This window comes from Rhipicephalus sanguineus, chromosome 1, assembly GCF_013339695.2.
Source record: "Rhipicephalus sanguineus isolate Rsan-2018 chromosome 1, BIME_Rsan_1.4, whole genome shotgun sequence".
Taxonomy (NCBI): domain Eukaryota; kingdom Metazoa; phylum Arthropoda; class Arachnida; order Ixodida; family Ixodidae; genus Rhipicephalus; species Rhipicephalus sanguineus.
Window position 1 is genome coordinate 270,543,091 of NC_051176.1, and position 26,775 is coordinate 270,569,865.

The window sequence follows — 26,775 nt, forward strand, 5'->3', positions numbered from 1 at the left end:
CATGTTAATCACTATACGTTTTATCACGCCAATAAATGGTTCATTAATTCATTAAATACGTAGACTTTCTGTGCACGTCTTTAATACATAGCAAGGCGCACATACGCTGTCGCCGTCAGGTCGTCAGGCAAGTGCATAATTTTATGCACCCTGCGATTTTTCCGCATTTAACTAGCGTAGAAGCGTGTTCCAAGCTGCAATTCGCACAAATGATCTATATACGATCAAATCCTGAGGTGCATAAAACGACGTGCGGTAACACTCGCCACCCCCCTCCCCCCCCATACGTTTCCTTCTGAGAAATATTCCTTGCTGCGGCACAGCCGGCAACGAGTACTGAATGTACTAAAGCAGTAGCAGTTGTTCTATATCCATTGCAATGTTGAATATATCTCCTTCACTCCTCTCAAGCAACTTTCATGGCTAAAGCATTGTGTAGACACTTGACTGTGAGGATGAAGACCAAGTGAAAGAATACCATGTCACGACACAGCTTTAAAGTACTGCCTGGTACTGTCTCTGTTTAACAGCAAATACCATGGCGACGACGTCGGATAAGGGATGTATATAGGCACGCACCGCGAACGACGTAGGCGCGCCTCACACGCTACTTTTTTTTCTAACGGGCCAACGTATGAACCGATGGACAAAAAGAAAAGAAAAAGATGGGCAGACGAGGGGAAAGCGAGGGGAATTGTGTACACGCGCAGAGAACCGTTGGGGCCTCGCCTTATCGCCGCCTAGGAAGTGAGTCGAACTTCGGACCCTGACCGTTTCCTACGTTGAAGTCCCGCTGGCGCCGCCGCACAGAACTCCCGCAAGCTGCCGGAAGCCGACGCTGCGGCACGACAGTCCCGTAAGGTGCTCTCCGCGAACGAAATTCATCCAAGTGTAAGTACACACGTTGTCATATTCACTGTGATCCCGTGGCGAGAGCATGCGCATGTTTTCAACTGTATAATAATGGCCGTTCTGAAGAGGTTGTAAGGACAGCGGTGTATACAGTGTATGGCTGAGCAGAGAAAGCGTTGCCGGTGCACTTCCATTGCGAGGACTGCGCTCCGCGTCGCTCTCTCAGCTCAGTCCGGGTGCCGAGGCGTTCCGCTAATGTATTTACACGGCGCTAAGCATCCGTGGCGCGATCCCTTCCGCCCGTGCTGCCCCGTAGCGTTCTTTGCGGTAGGGCGTCGGCTTCGACAAACAGCCGGCGGCGCCGCTTCTGCTCTTTATTTCTTGCACGTTAGCGGTCGCGCTTGTTGACAGGGCTCTAGCGGACACGTTCGTCGGCCACGCCCGACCGCGATGCATGCCCTCTCGCCATTAGGACGGCAAGCGTCCGTAAGAAGGGGAATTATAATCGTATGCGCTCACAGGATGGCCTTATACATTCACTTGAGCGCATTACCTAATGTTTTCGTCACGGGCCCAGAGTCCGGATCTTTGGAGTTGAGCCACACGACGTGCCCTCCAGCAGCACGAACGATATGTTCCGTACGTTGTGCCTCTTTAATGGATCAGCCAAGTTAACCTCGTTTACAATGCAGCAAAAATGATGTCTTCGCGACTTTGGACGATTGCTCGCGAGGCTACGCGTATCTTATCGAAGGCAACACACATCGAGGCCCGTCGCCGCCATTGCGCACTGCATAGCGACGACGCGCCGCAGCGTGATCGCCACGGCTTTCGTCGTGGTCTCTTGTTTTTAAAATGATAAAAGTGAGGCAGGCAACATTCGAAGGTGAACGCTCTTGCGTGTGTTTTCCGGTTTTTCTCTCCCTGTCTCGGTTTCATATCAGTCGTCTCGTGACAGGCCCAAAAAGCAAGAGAACTCTCTTTGGCTGTCTTTCTGGAAATTGAGTTCACGATCGGTGCGAACAGCCTGCAAGACAGGAAATTACATTCTGAAATTTAATCTTCACCAACGCTCTCGGGTCACGCTGTACCTTTTCGAGTGACTTTACGCTTTCTTTCTTTCGTCCTTGTTTTATTTTATTTTGTCCCTCTCTAGAAGGTATAGAGCGGAAGCATACGTCGCGCTCGAGCCGCGCCCGTGTCATCCGTCTACCATGTGTTTATATGCGCACCGCTCCTTGGAAGAGCCCCCAGCTCGTAATACGCCTTAATCGGGTCGCTGCGCGTCCTGCGCTGCGTGAAACAAGCGCAAGGGCGCGTCTCCAGACACGAGGGGCTCGTTTGGGCCTATCGATCTTTGTGTCACGTGCATGCCACAGCCTTTTGGAAGCGTGGACACAGCTAAGCTTTCGGTAGCGAACGTCACCCTGGAACGTCAAGGCGGTAAGTATACAAATGAGAAACAAAGACGGATATTTGAAGCATTTTAGGCGCAGGTTGTACGTTGGCGTTGAAAGCTTCGTTGGGCGGCCAAGTGTCGGAGCAGTGTATACATGAAAGCAGGCCCATAGCCGGCGGGGGGGGGGGGGGGGGGGGGGGGGCTTGCGTTCTCCTCCCCCCCCGAAATTTTGTTGAAGTAGGTGTTTTTACCAAAAATAAATAATGAAAATAGGTGTTCTTGAATGAAACACCTGAGCGAGGTTAAGCATTATGCAGCGTTGTTTGCGCGCAGAGACCGTTTTAGTGCATGTGTGCTATATGCGATGACACAGAGTGTTCCGCAAGTGCAGACAGCGACGCCATTGCTTATATAGTGACTGATGAGGCAGTTCAGTTTCCATTGCAGCCCTCTTTGCTGGCCCATGTTCATATATGTCAGCCCAGTCAGCTGGGGCCAGCCACACATTGGACAGATTTAGTTGAGCGTCCGGAACTGCTTTACGGACGCAGCCTGCCATAGGAAATGGCTGGCAGGCTGCGTCCACAGAGCTGCTGCGGCCGCCCAACTAAATCTGTCTATTTATGCGCCGCAGGCTGCGGGTCCGCGTGAGGTGTAGCGTCTGATGCGCCACATCTCACACAAGCGGTTTCTGGCAGCCAAACCACTTGAAATATGTTTTAAAATTTGGTTGAAGCGCACCGAAAAACACAGACTAGAAGAAGCAGACAGGACAGCGCTAAATTTTCAAACATGAACGTTAACCAACTGGCCCAACTTGCCATCTTGCCACTTGAAGTAATAATGATAGATTTTTCTTTCTTTCCACTCCCGGAATCGGTTCGTGCCCGTCAGAAGCGTATCGCCAGTACAAACGCGACATCTGTAATAACAGATGTCGGCGTGCGCGCAACGTAGGTGAGTGGAGAGGAGCAAGGTTGCACGTGCACCCTCTACAAGAACACCTCCACGATGGCCCGCAAAGAAATATGCAGCTGGCATGCATTCGTGAGTTCTCAGCATGGGAGCATGCGCTAGCTTTAACTAAACAGTGCGCGAATAGTAAAATTTCCGTATTGAATACGAATATTATAACGCTCTTATTCTCAAAGAAATTAAAGAGTAAAAAAGGCTTTCTGGAAAGGAGCTATAATTACAGAACATATGCAAGAACCCCAGAAACTAGGTGCTTCAGCACACCTTGTCTTACAGCGCCGCGTATCTCCGCGGCTTGTTACATTAATGCTTCATTTAGCACACATATAGATCGACGTTAGACCCGGTTGCGTAGAAGGAAAATGTATGGTTAGTTGGCTCTACAAGATCTGTTGCAAGCAAACGACAATAAGAAGAGTTAGATATGAAAAGGCGGTGGAAACGGAGAAAACAATAAAGAAGAGAGAGAGAGAGTATACGAGACACAAGCGAGGAAAATAAAAACTTAAATAAGGCCTCTCTGTTCGGTAACCCTTCGCTTTTGCGTGTCTGCGATCTCTCGTGGCCCATGCCCTACCTGGACCGTATACGTTCCGCCCAACAAGAATTGCCGCTCGCCCCTGCAGATGCCGCAAGAAACGCGTTCAGACGCAGTCGGCCACGCGACGTGAAACTGTCCAGCGGGAGCCAGCCAGCGAGGCATTTCGGTTCTCGGTGTGGGAAAACAAAACAGCGTGCCTCACGTGAGCTTTCGAGAGGCACCCTCTGTTCGAGTGAAACAACGCTGTTCGGCCGGGACTCCTTGAGAGCGCGAAGGCCCGCCGCGATTCAAAATGGAGATACGTCACGCCTACTTTACGTTGCGCTCTGTTCACTTAGCCTAATGCGACGCTGAATTATTTAGGGCACGGCTGTGCGGCAGGGAGAGCTATTTAATCAACTTGCCACCTGCGCTGCGCCTATACGTGCAACGGTATATATACACACACACACACACACACACACACGCACGCACGCACGCACGCACACACACACACACACACACACACACACACACACACACACACACACACACACACACACACACACACACACACACACACACACACACACTGGCCGACTGCGAGACACGTGCACGCTCCCAGCAGCTGTAACAATACACCCGCAGCAAGATTGTTACAGAAAGATAACTAAATAAAACTTGATAGCCTACAATCGCGCAGCCTAGAAATTCACTAGAGCGGTGACTTGTGCGCAGAGCCAAATGCTGGCGGCAGTTCTGCTGTCTGTCTTAAGATACTCAGGTCTCCGATTCTATGCAAGACAAAAAAAAAAAAGAAGTATGGTCAGTCACTGTAGCGGACATTTATCGCTGCCCATGTGCCAGCAACGTAACCAGATTTGTGTGTGTGGGGGGGGGGGGGGGGGAGGGGGGGTTACCCCCTCCCTTATGAGTGCCCTTGCATGTGTTTATGTATGTGTGCGCGTACATATACACATACACAATATATAAATTTCGGGGGGGGGAGGGGGGGTCCACCCCCCCCCCCCCGGCTACGCCACTTGACCACGCGTTCAACAGAGGATTCAGGATGAACGCTTCTCGTTACGTCTCGTATTTCTCGACGCGTGCATCGTTTTCCACCGTTCGCAACCACGTGAAGTATGGAGCTATGTGGAGCTATGTAAAATATGGAGCTATGTGAAAGACGTGTGGACACATTTAAGATGGTTCGCGACACGATACTGACCGTCAGTGGGTGCTGCAGACCATGCACGATACTGGCCGTCAATGGATCTGCAGACCTAGAGCTGACCTGCCGAATTCTCCGAATGATGATTTAATCGCGATCAATCGGTTGTCGTGGCGTCAGCAAAACACAAAAAACACGTATTGTCGTAGAACTCAATGCAGTTCCCCGAGACACTGCACAGCACAGGTAATACTGCGCGAATATAATACCACAGGTAAAACATATTATATCAGATACCTGCGCGAATATAGTCGCGCAGGTATTTGATATAACATGTTCGGATAAGCTTCTTCGCGCAGCATACTGTTTCACGAGGCAGCTGAGTGTAAAGCTACGCTACACACACACACACACACACACACACACACACACACACACACACACACACGCACACACACACACACGCGCACACACACACACACACACACACACACGCACACACACACACACACACACACACACACACACACACACACACACACACACACACACACACACACACACACACACACACACACACACACACACACACACACACACTGGGTGTCCCAGCTAACTTGCGCCAAGGGTTAAAAAATACAATATTTTAGGCAGGCGAGTGAAATAAGTTGCATATTGCTGTATCAGTTGCATATCAGTTGCACCTTGGGCACTACAGAAAATATTTGGTTTTGTAATTAATTAACTTGCTGATTAGGATTATTTAATTAAAGTGCTAAATATTGACTTTAGGCAAGAAATTGGATTTGCAAAGTTCGAGAGCGTCTTCACAAACCCCCATTACATTATTTACAATAAAGAAAGTCTGACGTGTACCAACTTCTAAGCTGCAAAGAAAGCCCTCGAAATACAAAAAAAGAACACGTGACCAGCTCAAATATATATATATATATATATATATATATATATATATATATATATATATATATATATAATATATATATATATATATATATATATATATATATATATATATATATATATATATATATATATATATAGGTCACCGCCTTAAAAAGGCGGGCCACTCCTTCAGTGGAGGAGTGGAGGGAGACTTTAAGCACTGCATAAGGTAGAGCGAGACAATGTAAGTATGTCAAGTTCTCTGCGTTAAAACACTGTTTTGGAAACTGGAGAGGTAACGGGAATTTGTAGCACGCGTGCTAGAGTCCCTTCGTTGGCTTTATCGGTCAAGGAACAGGCTTCGTTTTGTACGTGTGAACAGCTAGATGCCTTGCAGTGGCAACGTCGTTCCCGAGATACCGTACCTCTTCTTCTTCTTCTTTTGACGGTTTGTTCATAGCTACGCTTCTGGGTGTTGCGGCTATACCGTGCGTTTGACTTTTTTCTTGTACATAACTTTATTAAGAAATCGCATTCAGCATATAGGGTAATTCGGCCTGTGGAGATTACTGAAGACGCGGACACTATTTCCGCAAGAAATCGCGTTGTCCAGGGCAACTTGCTGCGCGCACATTTTTAAGGAGGGATATCTCGAAAGGGGTGCTGTATAACTGGCCCAAAGCTAAACTTGCATCAATTACGAGAAAGGAAGACACATTTTGAAAAAGAAAAAAAAAATACATACAAGAGTAAGTAGAACATAAAAGAGTTCTTTTCAAATAATTTTTGAAGAGCTCAGACTTCTGCATATATTGTGCGTTACAAGTTCATGAAGGCTAATGCTAAGCAGCCCTGACTACACGGCTGCTAGACTTCAATTTCTTAAATGTAGCATATTGCAAATGAGTTCTGAGGAATCGCGCAAGGTGGCGGAAGGGTTCGGAAAGGGAAATTGACAACCACCCGTTTGTAGCACGAAGCCAGAAGGAAATCCGCACGGATTTCTCTGAGCTGGCCGCACTGACAGGTAGCTGTCCGCATTCAGTTGGTAGAGCGACAGCCCCGGAAAGGCGCTGGTCCCGGGTTTGATCCCCGGACCGTGACGAATTTTTCGACAACCAAAAAGCTTTCCTTCTGAGAAATCCGTAAGGATTTCCTTGTGCCTTCTTGCTACGAACGGGTGGTTGTCAATTTCCTTTTCCGAAATGTAGCATATACGATAAGGTTAATAATTAAAACGCAATTTACTGAATCTTTGTTGCCATCTATACTTGAAAATCGCGACTACTTATGCTGATGAATCAGACCTCTTGCAGAGATCCTCTCGAAAAGAGGTAAGCGCGCTGACTGGCACATCCGCTATTTTATTATTTCAATGCTTTGTTTCTACGTAAAATAAATAAATAAATAAATAGATAGATAGATAAATAGATAAATAAATAAATAAATTCTGGGGTCATAACCATGATATGATTATGAGGCACGCCGCATAGCGGGGGACTTCGGAATAATTTTGACCACCTGGGGTTCCGTAACGTTCACCTAAATTTAAGTACAGGGCAGATTTTGCATTTCGAGCCTATCAAAATGCGGCCACCATGGTCGGGAATCGAACCCGCGCCTTCGAGCTTAGCATTGCGACACCACAGCCACTACGTTACCTGTGTTCCACTCTGTAGACCAAAGAAAGCCAATGAAGTCTACTGCTCGCCAAGTTGTGATAAAGCTAATTCGTTAGCACTCAATATAAACCGTGATTTAAAAAGGTAAATAGGAGGGAAGCTAATCAAACCATGCGGAGCGAAGAATTGACCTGTAGATGCGTTAATAATAAAGCAACTAGACTTGCCTTCGAAAAGATATGCCAGTGTATACCTTGCCCAGGCGTGAGAGCGAACGCGTCGAGTCGAACGACAGCCGCCGTGAGTTTCTCGACTCATCAGTGCGGACAGCTACCTGTCAGTACATTGTCTATGTACACCCCCCCCCCTCCCCTGCCGCTCATGAGAGCGCACGTGCGTCAATGAACCGAAGAGTCTCGAAGAGCAAAGATCGCAGCAGCACTCGACAGAAGCTTGCTACGCCGACAGGTAACTCGCGAAGCATAGCACTGGGGTCACCGTTCATTCAGGGCCCGTCACATTGGACGTTCACTCTTTTTAACGAGCTAGGAAAGTGACAGGTCGCCCTACATTCGGATGCATGTGAAATGTATAATACTTCGATTGGGCAGCTTTGCTAATCCTTACTAGGTATTCAAAAAAAAAAAAAAAGCCGCAGGTACACTGGCTGTTACAAGAAGGCTGTTCTTAATACCGAGCTAACAGTTTCTTCTTTTTTTTGTGTGTCATTCAAATGAAGATCCCTTAAAAGGAAGGCTTTGAAATCGGCCCCAAAGGTCGAGTTCAAAACATTGACAGGAGAACTTCGCGTGAATGTCCAAGCAAATTGCATGCTTGGAGAATTCGGGCTCAAATGCCGATTTCCGCAAGCTCAGTGCGATAGCATTATCATGATTCACTTGTCCGCACATTTGATTAGATCCGGAACCGGCCCGTCTCATTTTTCGTCGACATCAGTAGCGATAGCCTGTGAGTGTCCCGCATAATAAGATTGCGTTAAAACAAATACGACCATGCGCAAGAAAGAGCGCCTCGATCGGGAGAAGTGTGTCGCGAAGGGTCATGTTGTTTTCGCACTTTCGGAATATAATATAAGGGCTATACGTATCCCGAAATTAACATCTCCACACTGCCGGCTAAAGACTATCTTTGGCTGAGCGTATAGGACTCGACAGTCGATAATAAAATATCCCTAAACTAACGCACGTCAAACGCAAGACTCTCGAATGGCCCAGTTGGCAAAGACAACGTATTTCACGAAGCGCTTTCGGCCTCGCAGGGGGCTCAGTGCGCGCTTGCGCGAGGTTGTGTTCCGTTACAAGATACTCGCGTAACGGCAGAGGTCGCACATAATGCACAATACTTCCGTAGAAGCGATTCACATTAGCTAATGGTGTAACTTTTTATTTCCTGTAAATGAGGCAGCCCGACGTCGTATAGACACTGCGGCTTTCTGGCGCGTCTATCTGCAGCAATTCACTTTTGGGAGTCTGCACTCTCCGGGGGTGCTGGCATCGTAAAAGAGCCCACGCCGACACGACCATTTCCTCGTTGTTCTCGACGGCGACGATAAGTTAACGCGCACACGCCGCGCCACAGGCACCAGCGCAGTTATTCCACTGTTTGGGAATGGCCGTATACATGGCGCGCCGTGCCCGTTAGGACAGTACCGAAGGAAAGCAGTCATATTAACAGCGTGCGATGGCATCCGAGTAATACTGTCAAAGCCCACGTGTTTAGAGCGAGACACTGAAACCATGCACGCAGGCGATGTTTATCGTCAAGTCGAATATACCACGCAGCGCTGACGCCAGTCATGTTTGTACGCGCGACTTCCGGCCGTGGGCGCACGTTGTCGCGGACGCTACGAGGCAAATATGCGAGGCGCGCACCTGCGCACGTATCTGCACTATTTACGGCGCGACGCAGCATGCCTGTATACATACGCGGTGCTACGCGAAACACACGAATACGCGAGCACAACGGGAAGCTGTACATATATATTATATCCCAGCGCAGCCGCTCGTTCACTGTCCTAGCACGCCCTGCTGAAAGAAAAAGTGATTTATGTAGATCGTTAACCCACGTGACGCATTTCTTTTTCGTTTGCCGTCATACTGGCTCCGAAAGCTCCATACTGCCTTGATTTCGGACAGCGGTTCTGTGTTAGGCGTGGCATTGTGCGAGCAAAGGTCACTGCTCAGAGTGTACGACGAGCATGCATATATGATCTGGCCTTATTAAAACAGAAGCGCTAGGGGAACACCAGCTGCGCTTGACATTGTCAGTTGTATTGCGTTTCACGTTCGCGTTGCGCAGGACACGGTATACTTAGCTCGGCACAGCGCGAACGAAAGGGTAACTTTCATGTAGCAACATGCTGAGAAGAAAACAGACGAGACAGGCAACCGCGTGTCTGCTCGTCTTGCCGTTCACCTGTTAATTATGCACAAGGGCAGACAGCTACTAAATAATGCAGTCTGTCAAACAGGTACGCCCGTATAAGCAGTAGCAAGCCTGCGCAGTAAAGCAGCAGTGTGAAGAGAAGGAGAGAAAGACTGGGGATGCGTTTATATAATCAGTAACCCGACCCTGTCTCCTATACTACAACCTTGAGAAGTACATAGGCAGTACGAGCTCACGAAGATCAGAGCGTGCACGTCATGGATGTAGGGTGCGGATTAAATGGGGTTTTACAGCTCGCAGAACAACGCACCAGCGAAAATAACGCACCTTATCATCACGTTTTTCACTTCAGAGTCGTCTTTCGCTGACACTTTCCGTTTCACCTCTATCACCGCAAGCGGCCCATCGAGTCCAGAGTCCTGTCTCCGAACTTTTCGCATATGGAAGCACTCGCACAGAGCCAGTCCTTTTAGAGAAGCAGGACAAACGACGAATGATTTTATTTATATAGCATTTGATTATTTATATGAGTTCCCACGAACAGCCCACACTACCTTGACAATGGTGCACTCTGACAAAGTCAGATGGCAGTAAAGGGAATTAAAAAGAGACACAATACAATATATATGCCCAATTTCAACAAAATTTGGGAGACTCTTGAGCTTCGACTTCAAGAGTAGACCGCGATAGCGTAATCGGGCCCCGTTCGCATCGCCTTTTGAATGGCTAGCGTATCTTCGCTTCTCGGTGGGCAACTCAGCCGTGCGCAAGGAAAGGAAAGTCTGTGTGCGTAACATATAGGCCCTTTCAAACTAATGCCTGCTGCAAGTACAGTTGCCCACTACGCCATAATTATTCCTTTTACCAACTCGCAAAGTACCCACTACGCGTCCGTAAGGCAACACGCGCATCTGCGCATCTGCCCACTTTGTTGATGCTGTTGCTGCTGCTGCTGATTAATTATGCATGAGCACTTTGTTATGGGTAGACCTTTAAACCAACCACTCGTTGCGTAACTCATAAGTTTTGGACGCCTGGCGAAATTTTACGCTTCTGCCACGCAATATTACACCTGTTAATGACACTCCTCGCACTACTTAACATTCATATAGTATTTTTTTCCGAGGCAATTTCGATCACGGGCCTAGCTCTGTAGTAGGGCAAAGGCCCGGCTCTGTGGTAGGCCACTTACTTGCCACGCGGAAGGCCTGGGTTCGACTCCCACTTGGACCGATGACTTTTTTATTAATTATTTGCATCTATTTCAATTTTTCGGTCACGGACAACGCTGATTTTTCGCTTACAACCAACGAAGCCGACACAGGAATTTCTGCGAAACGAGCTATTTAACGCTATTGCGTTAAAACTTGAAAAATCCGGCAAAGAACACACGCGCGAAGAAAAGATACGAACGTCTGAACGTTCTATTGTGCTGGGTTAACAGACGGAAGATAGAGTTCAGGTTTCATATTATATATATATATATATATATATATATATATATATATATATATATATATATATATATATATATATATATATGAGAAGAAAAAAAGAAAAACAATAGGACTGCGCTGGCCTGCTCTCCGTTTCTCTTCGTGATGACGAGGAAGAAGGGTGTTTGTACATAGACGCGTGGCACATGCAGCCCTTCCAAAGAAGCATGCCCGATTACGGGGCATTTGCGTAGAGGTGGGCTGGTAGATAATCGTTTTTTTTTCTTCTTTATTTTAGTTGGCTAGCGCTTCATGAACGCCGACATATGTCTAGTTCGTCTTTGAGACCCGGTAATGGAAGAAATAAAGGACGTTGCGATAAGTCGATGCACATTATGCGATCTGAACATGCTCATACTTGTAGATCTGTGCGCTTCACGATGTTAGCACACATCTACAAGTATGAATCCCTACCAACTCGCTCAAGCTTATATTCTAATGCTGAACACGTTCATCGTGCACGAAGCCATGCTCGTCGCAGCATTGGTCCCAAGAAGTATACCTACACAGCAACATACTTCGAAGTCCACATCTCGCAAGCCTCTTGGAAAGGGGGAGCCATGTGTGCGTCACCGAGGTCAGATGATTAAACGTAAATTGTTGGCTACAGTGCGATAGGGAACAAATGTGAAGAGGGAGCAGGAGGAAAAGGGAGGACACGATGGCCGAGTATTTCACTCCGGACTTCAAGGTATCTCTGGTCGCCCGTTCGCGCTTGGGCACAACCACGCGCGCACGTACTCTGGCGCACAAACACGCACACATGTGCGCGCGGGTGAGAAGAAATGTTTGCGGTCACGTAAAATAACCGCGGACCCAGAAGTCCCAGAAAATAACCGTAGATCCGCCGCACTACTGAGCGATTCGGGATGGGTCACGTTTTGTGTTTGATCAAGCATGAACGACGTTACTCCCCGTGCACGTTTCGGATTTGGCTGTCGGGAGAGTAGACTGGCCAAATATCGGGCGCATTGACTCGAGGCCTCTCGATTCAAGAGCGTAGTATACGTGCGGGTCGCCGTCCGTGAAATTGTATCTATATGTATATTCCATCGGCCTATAAGGCGATACGTGCCGCTTGCCGAGGGCACGAACAAAAAAGGCGTCAACAAGGGAGACGCTTACGCGAGCTGCCTGGAATGCCCGGCAAGATAAAGCGCTAGGGCAGCGTACGTCGTAGCACCTCCTCGCGGACATTGTTATCGCACCTACCGACAGACCGTTCCCCTGCGCAGGCGCTGCTGCACAATAAACGCGTCGGCCGCCCTCCAGTGGAGCAGACGGATCGCCCTCTTTGTCCTGGCACGTCCTGAGCACCCAGACCTCTCACAAAGGTGAGCAGCATTTTCGCCGCTCATCCTCGGGCGTGTCGCGCGATCGAAAGAGACGCGGCTAGAAACAGTACGTTGTTTGTTTGCAGAAAGCGAAAATCCGTGACAGATTGTGTGTTTGCCGACTACCCGCCTCCCCCAATGCATTCCAAAGGACGACTTGCACATGCCCTTTTCCCTACCACAACATTTTCCTTTATATCGTCACATCTCCAGTTTCCCCAATAAGAAGCAATAGCACCGTATGGATGGAGGATGTAGTCGGTGGAGGATTTGCCCCGATGGCCTCTATGCAAAGAAAGACCTACGGAGGAAGCGCGCCGGTTGTTTGCCACTGCATTTACACTGGCTTCTCTTGCAGCCCAGTATTGACCGACAGCGGTTAAGGTTTAGTTTGGCTGGTGATGTAACTTCACACTGCCGGAAAAACACTTGACATGTTTTTTTCTCTCATTTTTTTCTCTCTCTCTCACACACACATGCACGCACGCACAAAAGCAAGCAAATGCACGTTCAGTTAGGTTATTTACGTGCACAATGTATAGAGACGCATCTCGGGACCCCGCGAACCAACTTTTCTCGGCGCATGATTTGACGCTTTGTTCAACGCGTAACGAAAACAGTATTTCAACGCGTAGATATTTCTAAAGGATTCCATAATTTGTACACCAACAAGGTAGTGAATTCCATTGATTTAGTTGCAGAAGAATGATCACTGCTTTCAGTAAACGAGTTGGGATACCACCATGGCCAAGGTAGAGGCTTTATAGTTGCTAATAATTTCTGGGGTTTAATGTGCCAGAACCACGATATGATTATTAGGCACGCCGTGTAGTGGAGTGCTCTGGATAATTTCGACCACATTACAGTTGCTGCTACTCTTACCAAGCGCGGCAAGGCTTATCAAGTTATCTGCCTCAAGTCACTTAATAAACCAGAAATAATGTCGCCAACACTAAATCTGACTGCATAGTTTTTCCAGATTTCAAATGCTGTTCGTCGCGCTTCCGCAACACGAACAGCGTTTGGACGAAGTGAACATCATCTGCGTGAATTTTTCATGGCGTAAAGATGGCGATGAAGCTCAGTTACTAAAAAAATAAAAATAAAAACAAACAAACAAACAAAAAGCGATCTTGGTGTTTGTGTGCTCGCACATCGCGCACACATGCGTTTACAAGGTTCCGACCGGACATGCAGAAGGATCCGACACTGATTATTTCATTGTACTCGACCGACGTTAATTGCATTGTTCAGACGGTCAATTCTGGCCCCCTTCTCCTTTAGGTGCGTGCGACAATTGTTTTATGGCACCACCACCTCGAGACATTCTGTTTCTCAAGAAGCACGCCGTAATTCACACCCGGCCAACCGGAAGTTTAGCGTTGGCGCGAATGTTATAACCCCCCCCCCCCCAAAAAAAAAAAAAAAAAAATATATATATATATATATATATATATATATATATAATATATATATATATATATATATATATATATATATATACCTCATATAAGAAAATAAGATAATGGTTCAAGTTAACAGTTGCGTAGGATAAATATGATATCGGAGCATAACTATTTGTGCGCCGATAACACATGTATCCTATATTAACACTTAACTACAGAACAGTATTCTTTTACTCATCGGTTGAATCATTGAACTGGACGACGGTGAACAAGCCGGTCCTAGTGGATTGCGTGTGTACACTGAAGCTATGGAAGCCAACAACCAAAAGTTTACCTGAACTCTACCCAAGTGAACCAAAAGTTCACCAAACGCTAGGGGCTAGCGCCATGAAAGACGCCTAAATGTAAAATTGTGTAAAATTGAGGTTCTCTACGGTTTATTTCTTTTTCCCCCTCCCAATTTATGAAGCGCAGTAAGCACTGACTTATATGACATAAAATAAGCTGTAAGCCGGCAGCAGACGTTTCTTTTCTTTTTTTTTTCATTAACACATTGCTTTGTGCGTCTCACATTGCGTTTTCGTGTATTCCTTGCTGAATTATAGAATGCGTAATGTCTGGTTATTTTATATGAACACTATTAACTTACACAACTTCCGTACGAAGTGAGAAACGTGGCCCTCTCTGTACATTGCTGGTTATAGTTATAAGCAGCAGTGTACAAAGAGGGTCGCGTTACTATATGGACAAAACAGAGCCGCAGTGTCCATGGAAGCACGGTAAACCTTCAGCGTTTAAATGAAAAGCGTGATATATCACTTCATGCTTGCCCTGAAAAAGTTAAACACGAGAAAGCCAAAAGCCCCACCTACGCCGCGTACACGAGACGAAGCTTTTATTCCCCGGAGGTCACAAAGACGGCTTAGCTAGTATATAACACTGAACAGTCTCAGCGTATTCGACCGATCTGTTCATTCTTGTTTCTGTTCCCCGAGGTTGTACAACGAGGCCCATTGTCTCTCGAAGCAGTCGTTTGTCGATAACGTTCTTGTTTCGCATTGTTTTCGTTTCCACGCTGTGGAAACGCCAGAATGGCGTCGTATACTCAGCCGCTTATCGACCAACATTGAAGTGATTGTCCGTCTGGTCAGCCCCTGAGTACTTACTATGCAGTGTGGCGAAACCTGGCGAACTGTTTTTCTCGGTTCAGCCTATCTTCGGATTAAAACTGTATATCTATAGTGGCAATGTGTTACACTATCTTCGAAGGTATTCCGAAAAGCAGTGTTCCAGCACTGCTGTACGCAAAGGGTTCTTACTTTTGTTGTTATTTTGAAGACATTGTTTTCCTGGTCCTCTTGCGCCCACATTCTGTAAGGGTGCCCGATGAATATTTCTTATCGAATTCAATTACCGCGTTTACTCGTATACTGTCAGCACTGGTCAGAAGTAGCTAATGTCGGCTAGTGTTCGCTATAGGGCTGACTGACGTTGTTTTAAGATTGCTAAATGGTAGCTAACATTGACAGGTGTTGGCTAGATATACTGATGAATGTCAGCTAATGTTGCTGAATGATGCATACACTCTAAAGATAATTGCAGTTCGTGGGACGTGTTTTTGTCCCACAACATGGTCATCTGTATATTTTGCGTGCATTTCCTTGCACGCAAGATACGTATAGCTGCATATATATGGATGCATTGTGTGTGCCCGCGTGCGAGGCAATAGCAGCACGTGCATTTCCTTGCACGTGCTGCCATTTCGCGGATATCTGAAATCTGCAGACACCGTCTACCACGTCGAATGGCGTCTTTAATATATAAGGCGCCTCTATACCCTTCCCTCTGCTTTCTTTTTTAACCGCGTTAAGTGACCGTATGCGGTTCTGTTAAATAGTTGGCATCGGCATTGCGGCGCAGATGACGCAGGCGGAGTTCCGCGCGTTCCGCGTCGGAAACATGACGGCGGTGACGCTGTGCACCATGTGCCTGGTGGGCGTCGGCCTGCTTCTGCTCATCTCGGGCGCCGTGGTCACCGGCATCGTCTACACCGAGGTGCGGCCTCCAACAGCCGACGAGAACTACGACAGGTACGTAAGGATGCGCAAAGACGCTTCTTATACATATTTGTGCGCAACTGTTACATGCGCGCTTTCTCGGTTCGAGGAAAGGAAGGACGGATTGATGGGCGAGTTCATAAGTCATCTTCGACCGGTGATGCGCGAAAAAGAACGAAAGCACGAAAAGAACGAAATTGTCCGTGTTCCTCCTTGTTGTGCTTTCGTTCTTTTTCGTTCACCACCGCTCGAAGAAAGGCGACGACCACGGGAGAGAAATAACATCGCGCCGTCAGTGGGATTTATTCCTATCTGTTGCCTGTTGTCTCTTCTACTTTCCTTCCCTTTTCGTTGACCACGAGTATGTATAAATGCTTTGGATTGACGACCCCCGTTTCACCTGAATTAAGTAAATCATCGCAGTTTCCTAGACTTTCCTCGGCTTTACTGGTTGTTTGATTTCTTGTTGTTGTTACTTCACGTTAAGAGCTTCTCGCTTGACACGACTCTTTCTCCCCCACCCGCCGCGGTGGGCTAGTGTTTACGGTGCTCCAGTGCTGACCCGAAGGTCGCGGGAACGAATCTCAGCTGCGGTGGCCGCATTTCGATGTAGGCGAAATGCTAGAGGCCCATGTGCTTAGATTTAGGTGCACGTTAAAGAACCCCAGGTGGTCGAAATTTCCGGAGCCCTCCACTACGGCGTCTCTCATAATCATACCGTGGTTTTCGGACGCAAAAACCCCAACAATTATTATTACTCTTTCTCCCCCGAAAGTTTGGCGCAGTGATTCACGACTAAAGATCATGTTTCGGGCTGTCGATGGCCTCTTCAACGAATGAAAAAAAAGGAAAAAATTGTAGCGCAAAGCAACACACGGACAGACAGAGAGGACGGGACAGTCCCGTCCTCTCTGTCTGTCCGTGTGTTGCTTTGCGCTACAATTTTTTCCTTCAGAAGTCATGAACCAACTAGCCCAACAAAACGTATTGCTAAGCCATATTTCTTCAACGAAGGTCGTGTCCCTCGGTCTTCCTCAAAAGTGAGCGAATCTCGCCAAAATCAAGCTCCGTTGCATTCGAAGAGCATCGAAATTCTGACCCCGTCGCCGATAAAGGAGTCGCGCGACCTTCGTATCAGCGGCAGAAGGTCATCCACCTCTCTCCCACAGTGACGCTCTTATATTGAAGGCTTCAATAAGAAGACGCGGCGTATCGGAGCAACGGGGCGTGTAATGAGTGCGGAAGAGCCAAGGTGCTTGATACGCTTGAACGGAAAAAACCCCGAAGCGACAACACACGATGTTGACGTCGTATCATGGGCGCATGAAAGGCCGGAAGACAAAAGCCCGACTTCGCTAAGTGTATGCGCTGAAGGCAACGAGCAATCGATGACAGCTCCCAATGAACCAGTTATAAAATGTCTGAATGCTGATATTGCAAGCTCACAGAAAGCCAATTTCCCAAGCTCTTTACGTTGAATGTGTGTTTTGCAGTTCGACGAACCCGATCGGCACTGATATCAGAGGGGATCGGTTAGAGGTACTATAGGTAATCTTGTATTCGCGCGGCGAGCATCCTACCCTTTATTCTTTTCTCAGCCTTTCTCAGGGGCTGTATGCATTCGACACGACGTCACAGACGCATATCAGACGCTGAAGAATAGTGGCGCTGTTTGTGACGCCGTGTCGACGCGAGATGCTCGCGACGGCGTGGAGTTTTCTGAAAGAAGTTCTGGCAAATCATGGGCGTGAACATCTGAGTATTTTTTTTCTTTTGTCCTTGATTTATTTAAGCGCGAACAATTCGTGTAATCGGTTAACATGATGACTCGTCATGTAATACTTTTTTTAGTGTCGCTACTAAATAAAAAAATATTATAAGGAATGTGTAGCTTAATTAGGCTTCGTAATTAACGGATAGGCTGTTACATTCGTTGTTTGAGACAGACCAGGTGAGGGAAGAGGAGATGAAGTGGTTTACGAAGATTCGTGTTGGTAGGTGCTCTTTGCGATTGGTCTGCCGCCTTCGCTAATATGACGTCCAAAATCATTGGCCGGCATCTCCTCTGAGGAACAGTTCTGTAGTGTCAGGAAATTCCAGCCAATCGTGAACAAATTATTAGCACAAGCGTCTCTCCAATGTCAAACAGCGCTGACGAACGGAAATCTTCGTGAACACGGCCCACAAATTTCCGGTATAGTGAGAGGCTCCAATATAGGCCAGTTTCCCGCCCTTCGATTGCTTGCATTCTTCAGAGATAAGCGTACAGCAGGTGTGTGACTCAGTGCTGACTGCTATCACCTTGCACACGTCTCGAGTAATGGAAGCAGCAAATGGAAGCAGCACTTGTGAACAATTTCAGCCAACTTTGCAGACGCAGACGGACGTTTTACGCCTCCATTTGCGCGCACACCCATATTGAGACATAACTTTTGTCACTGGCCGGCTGCCTTCGCTAATAATAAGTCTGTCATCAAGATTCGCTGACATTTCCTCTTTGAAATAGCTTAAGCGTAACAACTATTTAGTGCATACGGGTCCAAAGTTTGAATTCGCACACTCACAAAAGAAGTATTTACGTTGGAACAACGCATAAGAGCAGAGGCTATTGTGATGACGGACGCACTATCCGCGAAGTCAGCCAGCGAATGGCAAACGGTAGATACGCTAGAGAAGGTTTGTCAAATGGGCCGAATTCACAAAACTTTTTGTTCGTATGAACCCGTTGTCATTGGCTGGCTGCCTCCTCGAATAATACGTTCGCTACGGCGATTAGTCAGGGACTGCTGTTACGAAACTTTGTCGGTATTCATGAAATTTCTATTGCAAGTCCTGTCTGCAATTGACTATCGCTGCAGTGGTCATACAGTTATCACGAGATCGCTGTCATGAGCGGCGAACATCGAAGGAAGACAAAAAAAAAAAAAACACACTGTTGTAATAGAAGTGTGCATGCGCGCACGTCTATTACCTTCTGTCTGTCTGTATCTCTCTCTCTCTCTCTGTGTGTGTGTGTGTGTGTGCGTGCGCCGCGTGTGTGTTTCAGTACATGCGAGTGTAATCCTTGCATAGCTGTTGTGAATTCAGCCCCCGATGTCCGAGTTCACAAAGCCTTTCTTTCTCATAAGTGCTAGTGAAACGTCGTTCGTGAGTGCTTTGCTAAGGATGCGTGGAACATTAGTATTGACTGAAATTTGCTATGACTAAGAATTTTACCATATAAGAGGGTGTTGTGCATCAGCCTATCATTTTCTTTTCTTTTTTTTAGTTTAGTTTTTTTTTGGGGGGGGGGAGGGAGGGGGGGGGAGGGGATGAAGGGTGCACAAGCTACACGAGGGTTTCTTTCGGCAGGTACCGTGGCGCTGACCTTCGCCGAGTGCTCGGCCCTCTGATGCTCTGCCTGGGTGGCTTCCTGCTCATCGGCGGCTGCGTGTTCATGGCTTTCGGCTACTACTCAAACTACCGCGACGAAGAGCGTGGCTACTCGCAGGCGCACGCGCGCGACTACGACAGCGGCCAGCAGCCCAGAGATGTCAAAGTGAGCACGTACTGAGAGCGGCCCAGGTATTGGTTTGTCTCACTCTCGCGGCACCCATTCCGCCGAGGAGACCCCCCGCCGCTTTCATGTCCAAGTCGACCTCTTCACTGCATGCTGTTCTGCTCTCTGCGACAGCGGCGCGCCTCCCTCAGTCACGCCTCTGCACCCGTCCTGCGCTTTACGCGCCTCTGCTCAAGCGCACGCGTGCGAAACGAGAAAGATGCCCTGGAGCACCGGCCGGTGGCCTTGCACGTTTCATGTATGCTGGAAGGTTTACTCAACTCTATAACATTTGGGGCACACCAGGTCCTTGTAAGACAAACGATAGAATAAATACGGCCGATAATTCTGGGCGAGACAGCTGGTCTAACGAAACCAGTACGCGGGCATGGTTTCTCAGAAAGGCTTCGAGACTCTGAATTCGAAAGAAACGGATAAAGCGCATCAGGTAGGTTCATATCATTTGGTATGTAGACAGGTATACGTTGAAAATATTTAACCGCAGATAACTGTCCTAATAGAGACACTAAACATTCTGGCACCTTTGATGTATGAAGGGGTGATTGTTTCTCCGTTGGCTATACTCACGATCGTGAGATAAGATCAGTAGCGGGGCGGAAATAGAGGTCTCTTGGTTGCCGACTTTTTGAGGCGAATAAGAAGGATGATAGCTGCAGCTACGAAAGAGGAGACGCAAAGTGCGTTAAGTTCCTTTTTCTAGCTATCGCTGCCAAGTTCTCGTGTCACGCATTGTGGTGAGAATTATTACTCACTTTCGACTCGACGTATTTTGTCATGTCGTATGTAATCAAAACTCGATATCGTGAGCAATATTCTTTTATAACCGCAAATGTAAGGGTGTTACCCGTGGGACAAGGAACACTCTCGAGAGTGTAAGCACTTTTACAGTGTCTCACTGTTCAAGAAATTTCGTTTTCGGTCATTTACAAATACGGCTGCACAGATACAATCACATCATTTTAAGCACTTTCTTTCTTTTTTTTTACATGAGGCACCGACACATAGGAAGAGTTCTTCGCTTACCGCGTAGTAAGGGACCTCTAGAAACGACTCTAGACCTTAGCACCCCTCCCGACACCGACCGCGTGTTTTACCACGCCAAGCAATATTACGTCAACCCACCTTATTCTTTATCTTTTATGAATTATTTCTCTGTACCCTTCGGCCCCTTCTACTTATTACACACTGCACTCCACTGTTTAAAGGAGCACATGATGGCAGAGCATGTCTGATTTTTTCCCCTTTGAACATCAGGAATAACCCGGCTTTGCACCGGATCAGTTCTAGCTGGTGGTACTGGTCAATTTGCACACACGTGTACAAGGCATGGGTGCATACTTTCAGCTGGCACTGGCACCTTGCGGAATAGTAATGCGAGAGCCGAACCTTCGAGTGTTCCCTTTAGCAGCAGACTGCACTGCACAGTGCTACAACTCGACCCTTATACACACGTCCGCGACAGATGACAACTTCTTGAAGCAGGCCCGCGTGTCAAAGGTTTAATCCTTATTATCTAAATCCTATTTAATACCTGCTTTTCTTTAACGACTTTAAACACAATTATCAAAATTTTATTGATGTCTGTATCTAAATAAAAAAAGCCTGGGCCCATATTTACAAAAACGTCTTACGCTAAAAATTTTCGTAAGAGAATATTTCCGCCAATCACGATGCGGGACATATCATTAACGAAGACGACTGACCAATGGGAAAATGCACTTACGAAAGAAAAGTTTTGTGAAATCGGCCCATGCTTTGTTACCGCGGCTAAGGAGGGCAAGAATGAAATGCGTTGACAGGAGAGTAGCGGCACATACTGCCATAAATTGCATAAAACAGGCGCCGAATTAACAAAAGTTTTCGGTTGGAAGTGTTATTTGCCAAAGGCTAGCCAGTCTTCGAAGACAGCATGACAGCAACAGGGCTGGCTAGAATTAGCTCTAACGAAGAAGATTTCAGCCTATAAGAACTTTTTTGTTAACAACAACAAAAAAAGCTTTATGCTATAAAATCGTATCGTAAAAGAGAATAGCAGTCAGTCTAGATGCTGGACATATCGTTGGTGAAGGCGACGGGCCAATACAAAATAACGCTTCCAAACGAAACGTTTCTCGAATTCAGCCCCAGAACCTTTACGCATTTTTGTTACCATTTACACCGACTATAATTTTCACAATGCGATTAATTCTAACGTTCCGCTAATATGCGTACGAATTCAGCGCCCGTGGGACAACAGCAAATGACCCTATAATGTGTGCACACAGCTGGGTAGCTATGTAGACTTCGGAAAGGTATACCTTTGACACGACGCTTTGGAAGTGCACGTTGCTGGGCTAGTCGGTTCATGTTCATGTACAAGCCCCAAAAGTATGGCTATTTCTGCGCAAGGAAATAACGAGGGAAAGAAAGGGAAGAAAGTTTGCGCTCCCCTTGACCCCTTCCCTCCTTATTTCCTTGCGCAAAAACAGCCATACTTTTGTATCTTGTACATGACAAGACGCTGTACAGGGCGATATCTTGCTCACCCGCTCACGATTCTCTCTAGCATTCCCCTGTTCTTCGAACTGTCCTACGTTACTTTCATTCATTTTTACTTTACCTCCGCGCTGCGTAGCACCTCAAATGTCCACCGCGGGCGGCATTTGCCTATAGGGCAGGTTCGCACAAAGCCGTTATTTTTAGAGCAAGGTATAATGGAGAGCCGGGGCCGATCGAGGGTCGCAGAACGAACTGCGCGTCGCCATTCTTTTGTGTCAGCTAAGTAGCTTATCCAACGATATCTAGCGCTGCGATACGGCGCATTTCTCATTCTATACGTGCTTTCTGACTTTTGAGCAGCGTGTGTCAGACTGTAAGCAAAAAAAAAAAAAAGATCGAACTCACAGGCGCGTATTCATGCTCTGCTCCACAAACGAAAGACACGGCAAAGCAAAAAAAAAAAAAAATATCGTGATGTCGACAATTTCCAGTACCGTGCGCCCTCAAACGCTGGGCGGACTGCATATCGCCCACCGCTCGAGGCAAGAAAGACGTACGAATGCAAAAAAATCTGGCCAACCTGTCAATGGCACACTCTGTTCACCATGTAGTAGCATTCAATCGACGAAAACGAAAAGCCTTCATATACAACGGGCACTTGAGCACATATATACACCTCGGGTCACAGGGCGTGTCACAGCCTCGCGTTCCGAACGGGCTAAGCTGTGCCAGTGCTACAGACGACTCGAACGAAACAACGGAGAAACGAGGCAGCTGAACAGCCCTACAGCGGCAGCGCAGAAGTGTGCACTTTCCGTTGGCCCGCTTCTTCCTCCATGCATCATTTTTTTTTTTTTTTTTCGTCTCGCCCAGGCGCTCGGAGCGAGGACGTTGTAGCGGCACGCGTGCGCCGCCAAGAGCGAGGAAAAAAGCGCGGTCCTCAGCAGAGCCGTGTCGGTTGCCTCCTTCACGAAAGGGAAGAAAGTTCACGTTTCCTCTCCGTGCTTACACTTCATTGATCGCCAGCTTGGTTGCCTCGATTGTGTTTAGGAAAACGCAGTCACCCGGCAAAAGGAGCGAGTGTGCGCGCGCGCCCTTTTAACAACATCGTTATTAGTGCGGGTGCACTCGGAACCTGCTAGGCGTTTCTATCGATTTATCATTCGCGAGTGCATACACTGCAGGGCTCGCGTTTTTAAACGCCGCACCACGCTAATGGCATGGCAACGCTGTGCTCTGTACACGCGCGATCCGAAAGGAAGGAACAATAAAACAAAAATAAGCATTCTGTACCTACTCTATTCGAGTTGCCTGCAACTCGAATAGAGTAGGTACAAACACGCGAATGTTTGGTATTATCATCGTGATCATCATCTCGTCGCTCTCCTCACACTTCGAGATTCTTCATTTCATTTGTTGAAATTTAAATATACGTCCGATGAATGTCATTTTGCCTACGGCACTCGATTCTTGGCCAATACGCCTCATCGGGTATATATGCGCCATAGTTTGAGGCCATAGCCGCCATGATTCCTATTTAATGGGTTGCACTAGTTCATATAGAGTGAAGCAACCATTCAACGTATTGATGCATCTCTAGTGCGGGTGAGGACGATGACGACAAGAACAGATATCCGCATTTAAAGGGGTCCCGAAACACCTTTTCAAGTAATCATCAAATAACCTTAGTATCGGAGTTTATGGCCTCACGAATCGATCGCCGCAAAATTTTCTCGAATCCGTCAAGAATGAGCGAAGCTACAGGGGTCTGTCGCACGCTTTAAGCGCCTTCTCTCTTCTCTCGTCCCGATGAGCGCGCTGGAAGCTAGGCAGGGGGAGATACGGGGCAAAGAATTTACGTCAGCGCGCGTCGTGAACTGGAGCATCATGAAACGCGCACGCTAATTACTGGCATGATTCCGGTGCGCGCTAGTGTTGCTACTGTGTAATTTTAGCAAACTATAGAGCACGGCCCCGCCACGTGGCGGCACCCCGTGGCAAAACGCGCATCCGATCCAAACGCCGCTCTTGATTAATGTCAGCCATCGGTCAATAGCAGCAACCTATTCTCTGAAGAAATAGAGCTAGCACCGGCCTCTCCGAAGAGAGTGAGGACGGGCCTCTGAGTTACGAAGAGAGGGCACTTGAGAAAGTGGCAACTTCACACTGTACTTGTTCTCCTTGCCGCGTACGACTTCAAGATTTGGCTGAGCTGTTCACAGCAGCGCCTGCTCTCCGCTGTGTGTGTGTGTTTTTAACAAAGCACTAGGGGTGGTTAGGACCCCTTTAAGGAAGGCATAACAGTCAAATTACCGCCTCTGTCCCTGTTGACGAGTGCTTCTAGCCTTTTGTTTTTGAGGTTGCGAAGATGCATTCCTTTAAGTGCCACCAGCTGTCTCGATAGGGCATGGATCTTAATTCATTTTAATACTTAGGAATTCTCTTACCTTTTAATTTTTTTGTAAATAACGTATCTCATTCTAAAAAAAAAAAAGACATACTAATGTTAGATATAGATAGTCTACCTAACTTTTTTGTCGAATTCCCTCTTTTTCTTTTTTTTTATATTTTCTCCTATAAGTCTTATTTCTCCGGTTTTGTTAAAACCATCGACTTCGTTGCCCATCCCCCGTTGTGGGCATGCGCCATGGTGCTTACAAGGTGCAAGCCGGCAGGTATGACATCAAACATCTTGGAACTCTTCTGCTCTCTGGGCAAGTATACCAGACAGCAGCAATTCGGCTGCCGCTGCTTTTTAGATCGTAGGCTGTATGCTTCATCCGAAGTCATACTGTCGCTACTGCATGTCTTCTACACTGTCTTCAGTCGATCAAACCCACGAATGCTTGCCTCCTCCGGTGGAATCCTGCGCTTGCATGGTCATGTACGAACAAATATGTAGGGGCGTAGCCATAGGCGTGCGTAGGGTTCCTCATTAGGCGGGGCGAAGGTTCATCGCAGCGCCCCCCCACCCTAGAAAGTCCATGTATGGGGAAGATTCTGCGCCCCCCCCCTCTTAGGTGACTAGAAGGGTCAATGTACGGGGCAGATTTTGCGCCCCCCCCTCTTAGATGATTAGGGGGGGCGGCCGCCCCCCTGCCCCCCCCCCCCCCCCCCCCTCTGCGCACGCCTATGGGCGTAGCTGTCAGGGCAGAAGGGCAATCAGTGGCAATATGTCATATGGTTCCGAAAGTGACAAAGAATACCTCACATAAAAAAAAACAATCAATAGACGATTTCTTAGGCCCTCCTTAAAGCCAGTGAGGAAACTAAGCCGCTAGAGGTAGAAGTGATTAGAGGAGCCCAGACGGTACGATTCCTGGCACGCTATTTTCGTCGCCGTCGTTGTTGCCTCAATAAAAGGCTAGCGGGGATTTGACACACTGTAGCTAATAATGTGCATGAACCATGGAGTAAATGAAACAATACTAGCCATGAAAAAAGAAAAAGTAACCATGAAAAGTGGTGCAGACGAAATGCATATAGCGAATTTCCACCCAGAAAGAAGCGAATAAAATTTATATATAGCATCGAACAAAAAAAAAAATGCCTCGTGCGGTCGGAAACAACGGCTTACGCTTCCACTACCGTAGCCGTAGAAATACCTAGCTGCAAAACAACCTGGAATTCGCGCAGAGACGAGCGAAGCCCGTACATCTGCGCGCTAGAAATACCCCGTACAGCGCGTTTTAAACGGATTCCCGACTCTGCGTGAGACCGCTGTGTGCTGCCGCACACGCGACGACTGCAGCTCTCTGTGTCACTAAAGCGAACGAACAATGGTTGTTCTCCTTTCAGATGCATTACTTCGGAAGCTCATCCAAGGAGGACTTGGAAGCCGGGACGAGGATGATGGAGAGATGAGTTCAGCCCCGAACCTGCTCCGCGACCCCTTGTACATACATTTTGGCAGCTGCTGCGGCGCCTATATATATATATATAAAGATGAAAATGTACACGTCACAGAAGCGCGCCTCTTCATCAGTTACGTCACATGTTTAACGCTACGCAGCATTTGCCCGCGCACAACTATATACCAGCATTTGTCCTTCTTTAACGAGCGGCACAATTTCATCGTCAGAGTAACTACATCGTAATCGCTATGAAAAGAGAGGCATTGTCATTCATAGAATACATGACCTGCATTGTAGTCATTAGCCACCCAGTGAAATAAAACTATTGTCAAGCCACAAACTTGGTACGCGTATTTTTTGACAGAGGAGCGGTTAAAGCTCGTATCTTCGCAAAAACTATCATCATCATGCCGGCGCGGGCTAACTTTGTCCTCTTCTTCAGCTTCTTCCGAGAACCCCGAACACGTGCGCCCGACGCGCGCTCTCCCGCTGCGCCGACCTGTCCGGCATGGGATGCAATAACTCAGATGGGCGAGAGATGGGCGAGAGAAAAGAGAGACAAAGAAGGAGAGAAAGACATGGATAAAGAAAACGAGCGACATAGAGAGAAAGAAAGGGAAGAAAGAAGAAAGATATAGAAAGAGAGAGAGAGAGAGAGATAGAGAGAGAGAGAGAGAGAGAGAGAGAGATGGAAAGAAAGAAGCTAGAGAGAGAGGGAAGAAAAATAAAAAAAAAGATGG

General features: G+C 47.4%; 2 protein-coding genes and 1 long non-coding RNA gene across 9 annotated transcripts in view; 2 read left to right on the plus strand and 1 right to left on the minus strand.

Moving 5' to 3' along the window:
* LOC119378957 (oxysterol-binding protein-related protein 6) overlaps positions 1-26,775 on the minus strand; it is a 125,248-nt gene that overhangs the window by 78,833 nt on the left and 19,640 nt on the right. Inside the window, exon 1 of one of the 5 annotated variants that reach the window (XM_037648066.2) lies at positions 22,762-23,408. The exons of the other annotated variants lie outside the window; for them this stretch is intronic. The gene's annotated coding sequence lies outside the window, so the exon portion shown is untranslated. Of the gene's footprint in view, positions 1-22,761; positions 23,409-26,775 lie in introns of those variants that run through there. 5 annotated transcript variants of the gene reach the window in all.
* Positions 688-26,375, plus strand: LOC119378959 (uncharacterized). Of its 3 annotated transcripts, none has more exons than XM_037648071.2 (5): positions 688-891; positions 12,583-12,681; positions 16,008-16,177; positions 19,496-19,682; positions 25,980-26,375. In XM_037648071.2, the coding sequence occupies exons 3-5, from the start codon at positions 16,008-16,010 to the stop codon at positions 26,043-26,045; spliced, it is 423 nt and encodes a 140-aa protein (XP_037503999.1). In that variant the 5' UTR covers positions 688-891; positions 12,583-12,681; the 3' UTR covers positions 26,046-26,375. The 3 variants fall into 3 exon arrangements, with proteins under 3 accessions (XP_037503999.1, XP_037504001.1, XP_037504000.1); XM_037648073.2 differs by having other exon boundaries at positions 692-891; positions 19,496-19,708; XM_037648072.2 differs by lacking the exon at positions 12,583-12,681 and having other exon boundaries at positions 738-891.
* Positions 23,495-25,702, plus strand: LOC125756860 (uncharacterized). The gene is made up of 2 exons (XR_007414814.1): positions 23,495-25,103; positions 25,336-25,702. It is a non-coding gene; the product is annotated as an uncharacterized LOC125756860 (long non-coding RNA).